The 19511-nt window shown below is 40.3% G+C and overlaps 1 protein-coding gene across 2 annotated transcripts in view; it reads left to right on the forward strand.

The window, feature by feature from the left end:
• The window catches only part of ALKBH8 (alkB homolog 8, tRNA methyltransferase), a 131357-nt gene that overhangs the window by 38817 nt on the left and 73029 nt on the right, over positions 1-19511 (forward strand). For both annotated transcript variants that reach the window (XM_027563854.1, XM_027563855.1), the window contains one exon: positions 3640-3710. In XM_027563854.1, the coding sequence (XP_027419655.1) occupies positions 3640-3710 (71 nt within the window). The remainder of the gene's footprint in view (positions 1-3639; positions 3711-19511) is intronic.

Below are 19511 nucleotides of genomic sequence, written 5' to 3' on the forward strand. Positions count from 1 at the left end.
CGTGAGTTTGAGCAAACTCTGGGAGATGGTGATGGACAGGAAAACCTGTCATTTTGCAGTCCATGGAGTAATAAAGAGATGGACATGACTTAGTGACTGAAAAACCACAGCAGTGTTGATTGAGAGACTCGTGAAAGAAGCCACATCTTAAATATTCATAAGATTAGTTTTCATGCCTGGCTGTTGTTTTTGTTCTACAAGTACTTGGGAATCCAGTATTCATAGGTCAGAATGACTTTGTTAGTTATCTTGGGATGAGATTTGGGAAATGCCCTGGTTAAGCAGTGACTCTCAAGTCTTGATTTTACAGTCAAGTCACAACGGTGCTTTAATGTAAAGTTATATTTTTAGTTTAGACCTAGTTTAATTTTCATACTGTTCATGGGATTCTCGTGGCAAAAATGCTGGAGTGGTTTGCCGTTCCCTCCTCCAGTGGACCACATTTTGTCAGAACTCTCCACTATGACCTGACATCTTGAGTGACCCTGCACAGAATGGCTCATAGCTTCATTGTATTACACAGTCACCTTCGCCACAACAAGGCTGTGATCCATGAAGGCTGTGATCTGGAAGAGGAGCCCCATGGGTCAGAAAGTGTCCATTATACTACTGGGGAAGAGTGGAGGTAATTGCTAATAGCTCCAGAAAGAATGAAGAAGCTGGGCCAAAGCAGAAATGACAGTTGTAGATATGTCTGGTGGTGAAAGTAAAGTCCAGTGCTGTAAAGAACAGTATTGCATAGGAACCTGGAATGTTAGGTCCTTGAATCAAGGTAAACTGGATGTGGTCATGCAGGAGATGGCAAGAGTGAACATCGACATCTTAGGAATTAGTGAATTTAAATGGGTGAGAGTGGGTGAATTTAATTCAGATGACCATTATATCTACTACTGTGGACAAGAATCCCTTAGAAGAAGTGGAGTAACCATCATCATCAACAGAAGGGTCTGAAATGCAGTACTTGGGTGCAAAACTGATCTTGGTTCTTTTCCAAGGCAAACCATTCAGTATCAGCAATCCAAATCTATGCCCCAACCACTAATACCGAAGAATCTGAAGTTGACTGGTTCTATGAAAACCTATAAGACCTTCTAGAACTAATACCAAAAAAAAAGGTGTCCTTTTCATTATAGAGGATTGGAATGCAAAAGTAGGAAGTCACATGATACCTGGATTAACAGGCAAGTTTGGCCTAGAAGTACAAAATGAAGCAGGGCAAAGGCTAACAGAGTTTTGCCAAGAGAATGCACTGGTCATAGCAAACACCCTCTTCCAGCAACACAAAAGATGAATATACATGTGGACATCACTAGATGCTCAATACCAAAATCAGATTGATTATATTGTTTGTAGCTGAAGATGGAGAAGCTCTATACAGTCAGCAGAAACAAGACCAGAAGCTGACTGTGGTTCAGATCATGAGCTCCTTATTGCAAAATTCAGGTTTAAATAGACGAAAGTAGGGAAAACCACTGGGCCATTCAGGTATAACCTAAATCAAATTCCTTATGATTATACAGTGGAGGTGATGAATAAATTCAAGGAGTTAGATCTGATAGAGTGCCTGAATAACTATGGACAGAGGTTCATAACATTGTACAGGAGGCCATCCCAAAAGTAAAGAAGTGCAAGAAGGCAAAGTGATTGTCTAAAGAGGCTTTACAAATAGCTGAGATGAGAAGAGAAGTGAAAGGCAATAGCCATCTGAATGCAGAGTTCCAGAGAATATCAAGGAGAGATAAGAAAGCCTTCGTAAGTGGACAATGCAAAGAAATAGAGGAAAACAATCAATAGGAAAGACTAGAGATCTCTTCAGGAAAATTGGGGATATCAAGGGAACATTTCATGCAAGGATGGGCACGACAAAGGACAAAAACTGAGGACCTAACAGAAGCAAAAGAGATTAAGAACAGGTGGCAAGAATACACAGAAAAAAAAAAAGTCTTAATGACCTTGATAACTACCTAGAGCCAGACATCCTGGAATGTGAAGTCAAGTGGCCTTGGGAAGCATTACTATGAACAAATCTAGTAAAGGTGATGGAATTCCAGCTAAGCTGTTTCAGATCCTAAACGATGATGCTGTTAAAGTTCTGCACATAGTATGTCAGCAAATTTGGTAAACTCAGCACTGGCCACAGTATTGGAAAATATCAGTTTTCATTCCAGTCCCAAAGAAGGACAATGCTAAAGCCAACTTCTGTACAGTTGCACACATTTCACACTTTGAGCAAGCTTGTGCTCAAAATCCTTTAGGCTAGGCTTCAGCAGTGTGTAAACCAAGAAATTCCAGATGTATAAGCTGGGTTTAGAAAAAACAGAGGAACCAGAGATCAAATTGCCAACATCCGTTGGATCATAAAGCAAGGGAGTTGCAGAATATCATCTACTTCTGCATTGACTACACTAAAGCCTTTGCCTTTGTGAATCACAAGAAACTGGAAAATTATTAAAGAGATAGTTTAATTTATCTCTGACCACCTTAATGGTCTCCTGAGAAACCGATATGCAAGTCAAGACACAAGAGTTAGAACAGACATGGAACAATGGCGTGGTTCAAAATTAGGAAAGGCTGTGTATTGCCACCCTGCTTATTTAACTTATATGCAGAGTACATTATACAAAATGCTAGGCTGGATGAAGCACAAGCTGGAAGTAAGATTACCGGGAGAAATATCAAGAACCTCAGATATGTAGATGATACCATGATAATGGCAGAAATTGAAGAGGAACTAACGAGCTTCTTGATGAGGGTGAAATAGAAGACTGAAAAAGCTGGCTTAAAACTCAATGTTCAAAAAGCTAAGATCATGGCATCTGTTCCCATCATGTCATTGAAAATAAAAGGGGAAAAGTAGAAACAGTGACAGACTATTTTCTTGGGCTCCAAAATCACCATGGACGGTGACTGCAGCCATGAAATTAAAAGATACTTGTTCCTTGGAAGGAAAGCTACGACAAACCTAAACAGTGTACTAAAAGCAGAGACATCACTTTGCCAACAAATGTCTATATGGTCAAAGTGTTGGTTTTCCTGTAGTCATGTATGGATGTGAGAGTTTGATCATAAAGAAGGCTGTGCACCAAGGATTTGATGCTTTCGATTGTGTGCTGCAGAAGGCTCTTGAGAGTCCCTTGGACTCCATGGAGATCAAAGCAGTAATCCTAAATGAAATCCATACTGAATATTCTTTGGAAGGACTGATGCTGAGAGTGAAGCTCCAGTACTTTGGCTACCAGATGGGAATAGCTGACTCTTTGGTAAACACCCTGATGCTGGGAATGTGTTGAAGCCAAAGAAGAAGGGAGCAGCAGAGAATGAGATGGTTAAATAGCATCACTAACTCAGTGGATATGAATTTGAGCAAACTCTGGGCATATTGAAGGACACGGAAGCCTGGCATGCTGCAGTCCACGGGGTCACAAAGAATTAGACATGGCTTAGAGACTCAACAACAGCAGCAACAACAAATTTAATTTTATTTACATTAATCTTAAATGTTTCCTTTACCTAAAATTATAGTAGATTCTTGTTTATCAAATGATGTTTTCACTATAATCCTTGAGGCTATATTTAGAGATGTCTTAAATGTACTAAAAAGAAAAGTGAAGTGACCTGTTACCCTATCTTCAATCTCAGGAATTCCTGCTCATATTGACACACATTCTGCTTTTGAGGATGAGATCATTTCTCTCAGTTTGGGATCAGAGGTAAATTTTCAAACACTTTTATTAGCTATCAGCAAATGTCTTACTTTATGCAATGCCCTTTTCATAGGATTTCTCACATTTCTCATTTCAGATGAATTAAGAGTTAAAAATGCAGTGTAAAGACACCATTAGTATTTAATTTCTTATAGAATGTGAAATTATCACAGTCTCTTCTTTTAGGTGTCCAGAGTTTTAGGTATCAGCTCACTAGATGGCAGGAAAGCCCGGTAATGGTACTTTTGTTAGGAAAAACCGAAATGGCCATTTTACAGTGATTTACTGTAGCAACATTGCCATCTAGTGGCTAAAGATAGTAACTGCAGTCTATAGATAAAACTAAAATGTGTCTGGAATTTTGATAAACTTGTTCACATATATTTAATGATTCAGTCCCATCAAAAACTTTGAACAGTAATGGGTAATGTTGTTTTCTTTACAAATAAAGAAGAGGTTCATGTTTATTCACTGATATATTTTTATAGTATAGTTGTACTTTATTTGATCTGCTATTTGAAAGTTGCTCAGTCATGTTCTACTCTTTGCGACCCCAGGGACTATACATATTCAGTCCATGGAATTCTCCAGGCCAGAATACTGGAGTAGGCCGCTTTGGCATTCTCCAGAGGATCTTTCCAACCCAGGAATTGAACCCAGGACTCCTGCATTGCAGGTGGATTCTTTACCAGCTGAGCCACAACAGAAGCCCTTAAACTGCTATAGAAGCTATCAAAAGCATGATTTAAAGCAATCCATGCAAACTGAAGCTCTGAGGCCTTCCCTCATAGCTCAGTTGGTAAAGAATCCGCCTGCAATGCAGGAGACCCCGATTCAATTCCTGGGTCAGGAAGATCTGCTAGAGAAGGGATAGACTATCCACTCCAGTATTCTCGAGTTTCCCTTGTGGCTCAGCTGGTAAAGAATCCGCCCACAATGTGGGAGACCTGGGTTCGATCCCTGGGTTGGGAAGATCCCCTGGAGAAGGGAAAGGCTACCCACTCCAGTATTCTGGCCTGGAGAATTCCAGGGACTATATAGTTCATGGGGTCGTAAAGAGTTGGACATGACTGAGCGATTTTCACTTTACTTCATGCAAACTGAAGATAGAGTTTTAGATAGAAATCAAAATTTCAAATCTAGAAGAGTCTTTTAAGTATGAGGTTGTTTCAAAATCTTATCTTGTTCCTGGATGTAAATACTGTTTTCTAGTATTTTTTGCATATGCTTAGTTCAGTTCAGATCAGTCGCTCAGTTGTGTCCGACTCTTTGCAACCCCATAGACTGCAGAAGGCCAGGCTTTCCTGTCCATCACCAACTCCCAGAGTTTACTCAAGCTCATGTCCATTGAGTCAGTGATGCCATCCAACCACCTCATCCTCTGTCATCCCCTTCTCCCGCCCTCAAGCTTTCCCAGCATCAGGGTCTTTTCAAATGAGTCAGTTCTTTGCATCATGTGGCCAAAGTATTGGAGTTTCAGCTTCAACATCAGTCCTTCGAGTGAATATTCAGGACTGATTTCCTTTAGGATGGACTGGTTGGATCTCCTTGCAGTCCAAGGGACTCTCAAGAGTCTTCTCCAACACCACAATTCAAAAGCATCAGTTCTTCAGTGCTCAGCTTTCTTTATAGTCCAACTCTCACATTCATACATGACTACTGGAAAAACCATAGCTTTGACTAGACAGACCTTTGTTGGGAAAGTAATGTCTGCTTTTTAATATGCTGTCTAGTTTGGTCATAACTTTTCTTCTAAGGAGCAAGTGTCTTGTAATTTCATGGCTGCAGTCACTATCTGTATTGATTTTGGAGCCCAAGAAAATAAAGTCTGTCACTGTTTTCACAGTTTCCCCATCTATTTTCCATGAATTAATGGAACCAGGTGCCATGATCTTAGTTTTCTGGATGTTGAGTTTTAAGCCAGCGTTTCATTCTCTTCTTTCAGTTTCATCAAGAGGCTCTTTAATTCTTCACTTTCTGCCATAAGGGTGGTGTCATCTGCATATGGGAGGTTATTGATACTTCTCCCAGCAATCTTGATTCCAGCTTGTGCTTCACCCAGCCGAGAGTTTCTCATGATGTACTCTGAATATAAGTTAAATAGGCAGGGTGACAATATACAGCCTTGACGTACTCCTTTTCCTATTTGGAAGCAGTCTGTTACTCCATTTGCTTGGCAACCCACTCCAGTACTCTTGCCTGGAAAATCCCATGGGTGGAGGAGCCTGGTAGGCTGCAATCCTTGGGGTCATGAAGAGTCGGACATGACTGAGCGACTTCACTTTCACTTTTCACTTGCATGCATTGGAGAAGGAAATGGCAACCCACTCCAGTGTTCATGCCTGGAGAATCCCAGGGACAGGGGGACCTGGTGGGCTGCCGTCTATGGGGTCACACAGGGTCAGACACGACTGAAGCGACTTAGCAGCATCGCTAAATTTTGCTTTGGCTTTTGAACTTTTGCTAAGCTTGTGTGATCATGTTGATACTGTGTCTATAGAGCTAGTGTATACGTTTGATAAGGCCAAACCATCTTATCCTCTCCACGTGTGGATTCTTACTAAGTGCTTTAAAAAGTAATGAGGACAGGAAGGGAAAAGAGCTCTTCTCTGTTTTGTTTATTTTCATTTTACCTCTTATCCTGGCTTGTAGCTTTAGGGGAACAGTAAAGAATATCTTTGTTTTTTCCTCCTAACTGTGTAACCAGTGTAGAAATGAAATAAAAGATAAATGAAAACAGAATGTCAGCAGCTGAGAAAACATGAAAGATAATGGCTTTGGATCTGTTGCCAACTGGATTTATTAATACTTCAACTCTGAATTAGAGTTAGATTTGAAAAGTAGAAGAAAGGGCTCATTGAAGCAGGTTTGGCTCTAGGCCAACCAATGAGCTGAGGTGTGCCTTCTCTGTGGAGAGTTGGAAGTAAAGAAATGGAGTAAAACAGGTCTTCCTATTACTTTCACTCTTATAGAAATTCTCTCCATTCCTACAGACATATAAAAAATGGGGCCTAAATATTCCTCCAACACCCTAAAAGGTGATTATATAGTTTTTAACGATAAGTTATAAAGAAGGGGAAAACTTGCCTCTAGTTGCAGTGAAAATCTACTGTAATCATTATCTCCATTTGGTGTCTCTGGAGTTACACACTTTTTCCTCTAGTGGAAAAAAAAAAAAAGTATAATTGCCTTACAGTATTAGTTTCAGTTATACAAGCCAGATTCAGACTTAAATTGAAGAAAGTGGGGAAAACCACTACACCATTCAGGTATGACCGAAATCAAATCCCTTATCACTATACAGTGGAAGTGAGAAATAGATTTAAGGGACTAGATTTGATAGACAGAGTGCCTGATAAACTATGGACAGAGGAGGTTCGTGACATTGTACAGGAGACAGGGAGCAAGACCATCCCCAAGAAAAAGAAATGCAAAAAAGCAAAGTGGCTGTCTGAGGAGGCCTTACAAGTAGCTGTGAAAAGAAGAGAAGCAAAAAGCAAAGGAGAAAAGGAAAGACATACCCATTTGAATGCAGAGTTCCAAAGAATAGCAAGGAGAGATAAGAAAGCCTTCCTTAGTGATCAATGCAAAGAAATAGAGGAAAACAATAGAATGGGAAAGACTAGAGATCTCTTCAAGAAAATTAGAGATACCAAGGGAACATTTCAGGCAAAGATGGGCTCAATAAAGGACAGAAATGTTATGGACCTAACAGAAGCAGAAGTTATTAAGAAGAGATGACAGGAATACACAGAAGAACTATACAAAAAGATCTTCATGACCCAGATAATCTCAAAGGTGTGATCACTCCCACTCACCTAGAGCTGGATATCCTGGAATGTGAAGTCAGGTTGGCCTTAGGAAGCATCACTACAAACAAAGCTAGTGGAGGTGATGGAATTCCAGTTGAGTTATTTCAAATTCTAAAAGAATGCTGTGAAAGTGCTGCACTCAATATGCCAGCAAATTTGGAAAACTCAGCAGTGGCCACAGGACTGGAAAAGGTCAGTTTTTATTCCAATCCCAAAGAAAGACAATGCCGAAGAATGCTCAAACTACCGCACAGTTGCACTCATCTCACACGCTAGTAAAGTAATGCTCAAAATTCTCCAAGCCAGGCTTCAGCAATACCTGAACCATGAACTTCCAGATGTTCAAGCTTGTTTTAGAAAAGGCAGAGGAACCAGAGATCAAATTGCCAGCATCCGCTGGATCATTGAAAAAGCAAGAGCATTCCAGAAAAACATCTATTTCTGCTTTATTGACTATGCCAAAGCCTTTGACTGTGTGGATCACAATAAACTGTGGAAAATTCTGAAAGAGATGGGAATACCAGACCACCTGACCTGCCTCTTGAGAAACCTGTATACAGGTCAGGAAGCAACAGTTAGAACTGGACATGGAACAACAGACTGGTTCCAAATAGGAAAAGGAGTACGTCAAGGCTGTGTATTGTTACCCTGTTTATTTAACTTATATGCAGAGTACATTATGAGAAATGCTGGGCTGGAGGAAGCAGAAGCAGGAATCAAGATTGCCGGGAGAAATATAAATAACCTCAGATACGCAGACAATACCACTCTTATGACAGAAAGTGAAGAAGAACTAAAAAGCCTCTTGATGAATGTGAAAGAGGAGAGTGAAAAAGCTGGCTTAAAACTCAACATTCAAAAAACAAAGATCATGGCATCAGTCCATCACTTCATGGTAAATAGATGGGGAAAAAATGGAAGCAGTGGTAGATTTTATTTTCTTAGACTCCAAAATCACTGTGGACAGTTACTGCAGCCATGAAATTAAAAGATGCTTGCCCTTGGAAGAAAAGCTTTGACAAACCTAGACAGCATATTAAAAAGCAGAGAAATCACTTTGCTGACAAAGGTCCATATAGTCAAAGCTGTGATTTTTTTCAGTAGTCATGTATGGATATGAGAGTTGTGCCGTAAATAATGCTAAGTGCTGAAGGATTGATGCTTTTGAATCTTTGGTGCTGGAGAAAGCTCTTGAGAGTTCCTTGGACAGCATGGAGATCAAATCAGTTAATTTTAAAGGAAATTAACCCTGAATATTCATTGGAAGGACTGATGCTGAAGCTGAAGCTCCATACTTTGGCCACCTGATATGAAGAGCCAACTCACTGGAAAAGACCATGATGCTAGGAAAGATTGAGGGCAGGAGAAGAGGGCGACAGAGGATAAGATGGTTGGATGGCATCACTGACTCAGTGGGCATGAGTTTGAGCAGACTCTGGAGATAGTGAAGGACAAGGAAGCCTGGTGTGCTGCAGTCCATGGGGTCACAAAGAGTGCTTAGTCACTTAGACTGAATAACAACAACAGTTCCCCCACTATTATTATTTTACTGTTGATTTCCCGTTTTGTGGTTGTTAGCATCTGCCTTATGTATTGAGGTGCTCCTATGTTGGGTGCAGAAACATTTATAATTGTTATATCTTCTTGGATTGATCCCTTGATCATTATGTAATATGGTTCTTTGTCTCTTGTAATATTCTTTATTTTAAAGTCTATTTTATCTGATATGAGTATTGCTACTCCAGCTTTCTTTTAATTTCCATTTGCATGGAATATCTGTTTCCGTCCCCTTCTTTCAGTCAATATGTGCCCCTAGGTCTGAAGTGGGTCACTTGTAGACAGCATATATAGGGTTTTGTTTGTATATCCATTTAGTTAGTTGTGTCTTTTGGTTGGAGCATTTAATCCATTTACATTTAAATTACTTATCAATATGTATGTTCCCCTTACCATTTTTTTAATTGTTTTGGTGGATCTTTTTCTTCTCTTGTGTTTTCTGCCGAGAGAAGTTCCTTTAGCATTTGTTGTAAAGCTGGTTTGGTGGTGCTGAATTCTCTTCTCTTTTGCTTTTCTGTGAAACTCTTGATTTCTGTGTTGAATCTAAATGAGATCCTCGCTGGGTAGAGTAATCTTGCTTTTAGGTTTTCCCCTTTCATCATTTTAAGTATATCCTGTCACTCCCTTCTGGTCTGTAGCTCCCAGGTAGGAGGCAAGGAAGGGAAACTGGTTTCTTGTGGTCTTTGATTTTAACTTTTCTTAAAGGTTGGAAACTAAGCAGTCATGTGTAATATAGGTGTGTGTGTGTGTGTGTGTGTGTGTGTGTGTGTTAGTCATTCATTCATGTCCAACTTTTTGTGACCTCGTGAACTATTGTCTACCAGGCTCCTTTGTCCATGGAATTCTCCAGGCAAGAATACTGGAGTGGGTTGCCATTCCCTTCTCTAGGGGATCTTCCCAACCCAGAACTTGAACCTGGGTCTCCTGAATTGCAGGCAGATTTTTTACCATCTGAGCAACCAGGGAATCCCATGTAGTATAGGTAGGAGATTTAAATTCCTCTGCTTTGGAAAAATATGGTATACCAGAAGGCTTCTCTTCTAGGTACTTTTCAGCTTAGGAAAGTATACTTTTGGGAGTATCATCTTTTGTAGAGTGACAAAAAGCTGTATTTATTTTACTAAAAATATACTGAGTTCCTCTTCACCCCAACAGTGGACTAATTATCTTATGATATGGTGGGATTCTGTATTTATAAATCCAGGGAACATGTTAACAGATATTTTTGTTATTGCTGTATTTTTTTGTAAATAATTTGTTTCAGTCTTGTATCTCTGCAGTTGTGTTTGTCTCTTCTTTTCTTTTTCTCCTTTTCTACTTGTCAGGATAAAACAGTAATCTGAGTTCTTGTTCACGGAGCCGAAGAATGAACTTTATAAACACGCAAATAGTCACACAGGCAGGGTTTTATTTTGAAGGAGAGAGAGAAATATAAAGCTCCCAGCATAGACACTGAGAGGGGGTGAAGTGCCCCAAAAGGGCATCAATTATAGCGGTTTATATCTTTACCAGTATTGATCTGTTCATTTTTGGTTGGCTCACATCCCTGATGTATATAATTTCTGACCAATTAGTTTGAAAGTCCCTATGTCTTCCAGTTTTGTTATTTTTATGACTTTTTAAAAAATTCCTCTGTCCTTGAGTTTTCTTAGACATTGGGTCACCATCCTGTGACTCTTTCTCATGACCCCACGCCATCATTTAAGGACCGGATAAGGACCAGAAGTATGGGCTAAGAGTTAATGGTCCATCTAGTGTTTTCCTATCTGATAAGTTGGTCAACAGTTACTGATTGTTCTGTCTTGAGTCTGGATATTTTGTGACCCTCCATGCCAGGGAGACTTTCCTCTGAATGCCTGGAATCTGGAACAACAAGTATAGCTTTAAGTCAGTGGAGCAAAATGTTTATATGGGAGAAGGAGTTGAAGTTAAAAAAATGAACTGAGGTCCTGGCCCTACAGTGACTACCTAACAATTTCTACCTCACAAATGTGGCAGACATGGCCATGATGAGGTATGTGGAATCCTTTGTGTGCTGTTTAAAATAAAAAGCAAACTTACTTACAAGTTGTTACTGAACCAAATTTGTATCTGCTTGCCTGAAAAGAGTAAAGCCAATCTGCTGACACTGTATTGTGGGGAGGAAGAGTGCAGCATTTTTTGTAAAGGCATCAATACAAGAAGAATGGGTGGCTTATGCTCTAAAACCCTGAAGTCTTCAAAGAGTCTCAGAAAATCTTTTTAAAAGGCAAGGTGAGGGAGGGGAGTGTCCCATGGTATGTGATCAGCTCTTGCAGAGTTCTCTGATTGATTGATGATAATCAGTCTTTAGGCACCAGAAGTTTGGGAGCTACATGTTCATAATCATCAAGTAGTTAATTTCTTCCTTTGGTGGTGGTTTTAGCATCTAAAAACTCAGGAAATATGTGTCAGATACTACTACCTAGGTACTACTGAGAGGAGCTAAAACAGAGGCTATGGGGAGAGGTCTGTCCCAGGAAAGCCCAATAGGGTCCTGCCCAGTTGCAGTTTGAATCCCATGGAAAAGTTAGTGCAACTACAGAAGATTTATATTTGGCAGGCTTCTTTGTAGTCTGCTAAATTCTCAGGCATGAAATATTTTCTCCAGCTAAATATATCCTCTCAGCTTTCTGCATTCTCTATGAATCACACATCATTCTTCATGTCTTATTGTCTCTTGTTGATATATCCTTAAGAGTTTCAAAAGGTTAAAGGTCTCAGCCTATTTTTAACCAATAAGGATCAGGATTAAATTTGTCTTCTTTCTCAGAAGTGCTCCCAGAGTGTTATATGTTTTCATTTTCCTGTTTAGCCAGCATGGAGGAGATCAGTGTCATGGACTTTTCGGTTATGCATCTGTCAACTTAAAAAATATTCAAAACCTATAAGTTGAGAGTTACGTTTTATTCTGTGGGAATTTTTAGGACTTCAAGTCTGGGAGACAGCATCTCAAGTAACCCTGAGAGAACTGGTCTGAGGAGGTAAAAGGGGGAGCGAAGTTTTGTAGCCAAAGGCAGTAGTCTGAACGTCAAAAGATTGTTAAAAAGAAAACCAGATATCCCAAGTTAAGGAATTTAATGCTTTTCTGTGTATGGGAAGATGCACGTGTCTGGGCTCACTGAAATCATTCCTATAATATGCATCTTGCTGTCCTGGGGTCAGTGTCCTGAGCTTTTTCACATCCTGAACTTCCATGGGGCTCATTGTAGGGAGTGGTTGCAGTCTGATAGCTGCTAGATCACAGGTTTCTTCTTCTTCCTGAGTGCCCCCAGAGCTTACCAGCCCACATTATTATTGTTCAGTTACTAAGAGATGTCTGACTTTTTGTGACCCATGGACTGCAGCACACCAGGTTTCTCTGTCCTCCAGTATTTCCCAGTGTTTGGTCAGATTCATGTCCATTGACTTGGTGATGCTTTCTAAGCACCTCATCCTTTGTCACTCCCTTCTTTTGTCTTCAGTCTTTCCAGCATCAGGGTCTTTTCCAATGAGTCACTGCAATTGCTGATGACTGTGACATCCTTGTTTACTGATTCAGCAGGAAATATTTCATTTCTCACATCTTATCTTTACTTCAGTAAATACTTGATAACTATGCAGTTTCCTTTCTGTTGTATTTGGTTGTGTTAAAGGTTTTATGAGAGCTGCATGTTTAGGGTTTTTTGTTTGCTTTGAACTAAATATTATCTTTAATCTTGCCCCATTGTTGCAGGAGAAGGGGGTGTGAGAAAACAGTCATGTCCCAGGTCTTGGGTGAGTTCCTGGGATGGCTGCCAAGTGAGGATTCTTGGCTTCATGTGGAAAAGAATTCTAGAGTGAGCCATAGTAAAGTAAAAGATCTTGTAGAGAGATAAACATTCCATAGACAGAATGTGGACACTCTCAGAAGGCAAGAATAAGATTTCAGGCTGTGGTGTATTTAGTTTATGGGCTGGGTAATTACATATGCTAAGAAGTAGGAGGACTGTTGTAACCGTTTGAGAGAAGGGGCAGAAGTTTCCAGGAGCTGGGCCACAGCCCACTTTTTGTCTTTTTATGGTCAACCTGGAACCTGTCATGGTGTCTGAGAATGTGTCATTTAGCATGCTAATGCACTGCAATAAAAGTATAATAAGGCTCAAGTGCTTTTGGAATTCGAATCTTCAGCCATCTTGGGCCACATTGGTTATAACCAGTTTTGTTGTATCCTCAATGGATGTGTCATTGTTATAGTGATTGTATCCTGTTGCCTTTCTTCCTGTCTTATCATGAGCTTGCTGCGAACTTGATCTTTATTGACTCAGAAAATAAAATATGTAAAACCGAAAAGAATAATTGGAAAAACTTCCAGTGGAGCAAAGCTGTCACAGGGCAGAATGATTCAGCAGTTGCTGGCAAGGATTGTTGATTGTGAATCCTTAATAAATATTTGAAAAAGTCTTTTTTTTTTTTTTTTCTTTCTTGGTCTTTAACAAGCAGTGTTTTCAGGAAACATTATAGATTTTATAATATTCCCTCCCTGTTGTTTGACCTGAGACCATGACAGGGAGGGAACACAGTCCTGCCCATCAACAGAAAATTGGCTTAAAGATTTACTGAGCATGGCCCCGCCCATCAGAACAAGTCCCAGTTTCCCCCACAGTCAGTCTCTCTGATCAGGAAGCTTTCATAAGCCTCTTATCCTTATCCATCAGGTGGCTGACAGAATGAAAACCAGAATCACAGAAAACTAATCAAACTGATCACATAGACCACAGCCTTGTCTAACTCAGTGCAACTATGAGCAATGCCATGTAGGGCCATCCAAGACGGACAGTTCATGGTAGAGAGTTTTGACAAAACATGGTCCACTGGAGAAGGCAATGGCAAACCACTTCAGTATTCTTGACTTGAGAACCCCATGAACAGTGTGAGAAAGCAAAAAGACAGGACACTGAAAGATTAGCTCCCCAGGTTGGTAGGTGCCCAATATGCTACTGGAGAAGAGTGGAGAAATAACTCCAGAAAGATTGAAGAGATGGAGCCAAAGCAAAAACAACATCCAGTTGTGGATGTGACTGGTGAAGGAAGTAAAGTCTGATGATGTAGAAAATAATATTGCATAGGAACCTGGAGTGTTAGGTCCATGAATCAAGGTAAATTACAAGTGGTCAGACAGGAGTTGGCAAGAGTGAACATCGACTTTAGAAATCAGTGAACTCAAATGGACTGGAATGGACGAATTTAACTCAGATGACCATTATATCTACTACTGTGGGCAAGAATCCCTTAGAAGAAATGGAATAGCCTCATAATCAACAAAAGAGTCTGAAATGCAGTACTTGGGTGCAATCTCAAAAATGACAGAATGATCTCTGTTTGTTTCCAAGGCAAACCATTCAATATCACAGTAATCCAAGTCCATGCCCCAACCAGTAGTGCTGAAGAAGCTGAAGTTGAATGGTTCTGTGAAGACCTACAATACCTTCTAGAACTAACACCCCAAAAAGATGTCCTTTTCATTGTAGGGGACTGGAATGCAAAAGGAGGAAGTCAATAGATATATGAAGTAACAGGCAAGTTTGGCCTTGGAGTACAAAATGAAGCAGGGCAAAGGCTAACAGAGTTTTGACAAGAGAACACACTGGTCATAGAAAATACCCTCTTCCAACAACACAAAAGGCGACTCTACACATGGACATCACCAGGTGGTCAATACCGAAATCTGATTGATTATATTCTTTGCAGCCAAAGATGGAGAAGCTCTATAGAGTCAGCAAAAACAAGAATGGGAGCTGACTGTGACTCAGATCATGAACTCCTTATTGCAGAGTTCAGACTTGAAGAAAGTATGGAAAACCACTACATCATTCAGGTATGACCTAAATCAAATCCCTTATAATTATACAGTGGAAGTGACAACTAGATTAAAGTGATTAGACCTGATAGAGTGCTTGAAGAACTATGGATGGAGGTTCGTGACATTGTACAGGAGGCAGTGATCAAGACCATCCCCAAGAAAAAGAAATGCAAAAAGGCAAAATGGTTGCCTGAGGAGGCCTTACAAATAGCTGAGAAAAGAAGAGAAGCAAAAGTCAAAGGAGAAAAGGAAAGATATACTCATCTGAATGCAGAGTTCCAAAGAATAGCAAGGAGAGACAAGAAAGCCTTCCTCAGTGATCAATGCAAAGAAATAGAGGAAAACAATAGAATGGAAGAGACTAGAGATCTCTTCAAGAAAATTAGAGATACCAAGGGAACATTTCATGCAAAGATGGGCTCAATAAAGGACAAAAATGGTATGGATCTAACAGAAGCAGAAGATATTAAGAGAGGAGGTAGCAAGAATACACAGAAAACTATACAAAAAAGATCTTCATGACCCAGATAACCAGGATGATATGATCATTCACCTAGAGCTAGACATCCTAGAATGCAAAGTCAAGTGGGCCTTAGGAAGCATCACTACAAACAAAGCTAGTGGAGGTGATGGAACTCCAATTGAGCTATTTCAAATCCTAAAAGACGATGCCGTGAAAGTGCTGCACTCAATATGTCAGCAAATTTGGAAAACTCAGCAGGGGCCACAGGACTGGAAAAGATCAGTTTTCATTCCAATCCCAAAGAAAGACAATGCCAAAGAATGTTCAAACTACTGTACAATTGGACTCATCTCACACGCTAGCAAAGTAATGCTCAAAATTTTTCAAGCCAGGCTTCAACAGTATGTGAACCGTGAACTCCCATATGTTCCAGCTCGATTTAGAAAAGGCAGAGGAACCAGAGATCAAGTTGCCAACTTCTGTTGAATCATCACAAAAGCAAGAGAGTTCCAGAAAAAGTCTACTTCTTCTTTATTGACTACACCCAAGCCTTTGTGTGGTTCACAACAAACTGTGGAAAATTCTTCAAGAGATGGGAATACCAGACCACCTTACCTGCCTCCTGAGAAATCTGTATGCAGGTCAAGAAGCAACAATTAGAACTGGAAATGGAACAACAGACTGGTTCCAAATTGGGAAAGGAGCATGTCAATGCTGTATATTGTCACCTTCCTTACTATTTAACTTCTATGCAGAGTACATCATGGGAAATGCCTGGCTGGATGTAGCACAAGCTGGAATCAAGATTGCTAGGAGAAATATCAATAACCTCATACGCAGATAACACCACCCTTATGGCAGAAAGTGAAGAAGAACTAAAGAGTCTCTTGATGAAAGTGAAAGAGGAGAGTGAAAAACTCGACTTAAAGCTCAGCATTCAGAAAACTAAGATCATGACATCCAGTCCCATCCCTTCATGGCAGATAGATGGGGAAACAATGGAAACAGCGACAGACTTTATTTTGGGGGGCTCCAAAATCACTGCAGATGGTGACTGCAGCCATCAAATTAAAATATACTTGTTCCTTGGAAGAAAAACTATGACAAACGTAGACAGCATATTAAAAAGCAGAGACATTACTTTGCTGACAAAGGTCCGTCTAGTCAAAGCTATCTTTTCTCCTGTTGTCATGTATGGATGTGAGAGTTGGACTATAAAGAAAGCGGAGTGCTGAAGAATTGATGCTTTGGAACTTTCATGTTGGAGAAGACTCTTTGAGAGTCCCCTGGACTGCAAAGAGATCAAACCAGTAAGTTCTAAGGCAAATCAGTCCTGAGTATTCATTGGAAGGGTGATGCTGAAGCTGAAACTCCAATACTTTGGCTACCTGATGCGAAGAACTGACTCTTTTGCAAAGACCCTGATGCTGGGAAAGATTGAGGGCAGGAGGAGAAGGGGTCGACAGAGGATGAGATGGCTGGATGGCGTCACTGACTCAATGGACATGGGTTTGAGCCAGCTCTGGGAGTTGGTGATGGACAGGGAAGCCTGGGGTTCTTCACTCCTTGGCTTTGCAGAGTCAGATGTGACTGAGCAACTGAACTGAAGTGATAAAACTGTAGAGTCTGAGTCTAGTATCTGATGATATTTTCCCATCAAGTGTTTTCACCCAGATTGATTTCATTCCTTTGAGTCATAGCTGATCATGTTTGTGTGTGCTCAGTGCTCAGTTGTGTCTGACTCTTTGCAACCATTTGGACTGTAGCCCTCCAGGCTCCTCTCTAGGGGTTTTTCCAGGCAAGAATCCTGGAGTGGGTTTCCATTTCCTCCTCCAGGGATCCTCCCAACCCAGGGATTTGACCCAGGGATGGAACCCACATCTCCTGTGTCTCTTGCATTGCAGGTAGATTCTTTACCACTGAGCCAAATTAATAATAATCTATTATTGTTTCTTTTTTGTGGACCTTAGTGTTTATTCAGAAAATTGAAGCCTATATGTATGTTTGCTTAAAAATGGGCTACAGTGGTACTTTTCTCCCCTTTTCCCAACATTTAATAATGAAATTTTTTAGACAGAAAAGTTGATCATATTATACAGTAAATCTGTATAAATTCACCACCTAGATACTACGGTTAACATTTTAATATATCTGCTTTATTAAATATCTGTCCATCTATTGATCCTCAGTCTGTCAGCCCATCTTCTGTTAGTTATACATTTCAGGGAAGTTTCAGGTTTCAGTACGTTTCATGTCCCAAACATAATTTATCTACAGTGTTTTTAAAATAGAATGCTTTTGGAGTGTGGAGAGTGCTTTATGGACTGTTTGAAATTATGTGTCATCATTTGGAATAGATAATTGGAAAACTAAATTCTATCATCATACTTTATTTTCTATACTTAATTTGAAAGGGCATATGAGAAAGTGAAAAAGAGTTTTTTAGACCAGTATTATTGTTGTTCAGTCGCTCACTCATGTACGACTCTTTGCAACCCCATGGACTAACATGCCAGAGTTCCCTGTCCTTCACTATCTCCTGGAGTTTGCTCAGACTCATGTCCCTTGAGTCAGTGATGCCATCCAACTGTCTCATCCTCTCTCACCCGCTTCTCTTCCTGCCCTCAATCTTTCCCAGCATCAAGGTCTTTTCCAGTGAGTTGGCTCTTTGCATCAAGTGGTCAAAGTGTTGGAGCTTCAGCTTCAGCATCAGTCCTTCCAGTGAATACTCAGGACTGATTTCCTTTAGGATTGAGTGGTTTGATCTCTGTGTTGTCCAAGGGACTCTCAGGAGTCTTCTCAGTACCACAGATTTGAAAACATTGATTCTTTGGCACTCAGCCTTCATGGTCCAACTCTCACATCCATATATGACTACTGGAAAAACCATAGCTTTGACTATGTGGACCTTTGTTGGCAAAGTGATGATTCTACTTTTTAATGCGCTGTCTAGGTTGGTCACAGCTTTTCTTTCAGGGAGCCAAATGTCTTTTAATTTCATGATAGTGATCACTCTCTGCAGTGATTTTGGAGCCCAAGGAAATAAATTCTGTCACTGTTTTCATTTTTTCTCTATCTGCTTGCCATGGAGTGATGGGACCGGATGCCATGATCTTCGTTTTCTGTTTTTCTTTTAGATCTTAGATTTTTGAATGTTGAGTTTTAATCCAGATTTCTCACTCTCCTCTTTCACACTTCATCAAGAGGCTCTTTAATTTTTCTTCACTTTCTGCCATTCGGGTGGTGTCATCAGCATATCTGAAGTTATTGATATTCCTCCCGGAAATCTTGATTCCAGCTTGTGCTTCATCCAGCCCAGCATTTTGCATGATGTACTCTGCACAGAAGTTAAATAAACTGGTGACAGTATGCAGCCTTGACATACTCCTTTCCCAATTTGGAACCAGTTCGTTTTTCCATGTCCAGTTGGTTCTAACTGTTGCTTCTTGACCCACATACAAGTTTCACAGGAGGCCGGTAGGATGGTCTGGTTTTCCCAATTCTTTAAGAATTTTCCACATGTTGTTGTGGAAAGTCAAAGGCTTTAGCATAGTCAATGAAGCAGAAGTAGATGTTTTTCTGAAATTCCCTTGCTTTTTCTATGATCCAATGGTTGTTGGCAATTTGATCTCTGGTTCCTCTGCCTTTTCTAAATCCAGCTTGTACATCTGGAAGTTCTTGGTTCACAGACTGTTGAAACCTAGCTTGAAGGATTTTGAGCATGATCTTGCTAGCATGTGAACTGAGTGCAACTGTGCAGAAGGGCAAGCCCTTCTTTGGAATTGGAATGAAAACTGACCTTTTCCAGTCCTGTGGCCACTGCTGAGTTTTCCAAATTTGTTGGTATATGGAGCGTAGCACTTTAATAGTATCATCTTTTAGGATTTGAAATAGCTCAACTGGAATTCCATCACCTCCCCTAGCTTTGTTTCTAGTGATGCTTCCTAAGGACTGCTTGACTTCATGCTCCAGGATGTCTGGCTGTTGGTGATTGATCACACCATCATGGTTATCTGGGTCATTAAGACTTTCTTGTACAGTTCTTCTGTGTTTTCTTGCTACCTCGTCTCAATATCTTCTGCTTCTATTAGATCCATACCATTTTTGTCCTTTATTGTGCTCATCTTTGCATGAAA

The sequence above is a fragment of the Bos indicus x Bos taurus genome, chromosome 15 (assembly GCF_003369695.1).
Source record: "Bos indicus x Bos taurus breed Angus x Brahman F1 hybrid chromosome 15, Bos_hybrid_MaternalHap_v2.0, whole genome shotgun sequence".
Lineage (NCBI taxonomy): Eukaryota > Metazoa > Chordata > Mammalia > Artiodactyla > Bovidae > Bos > Bos indicus x Bos taurus.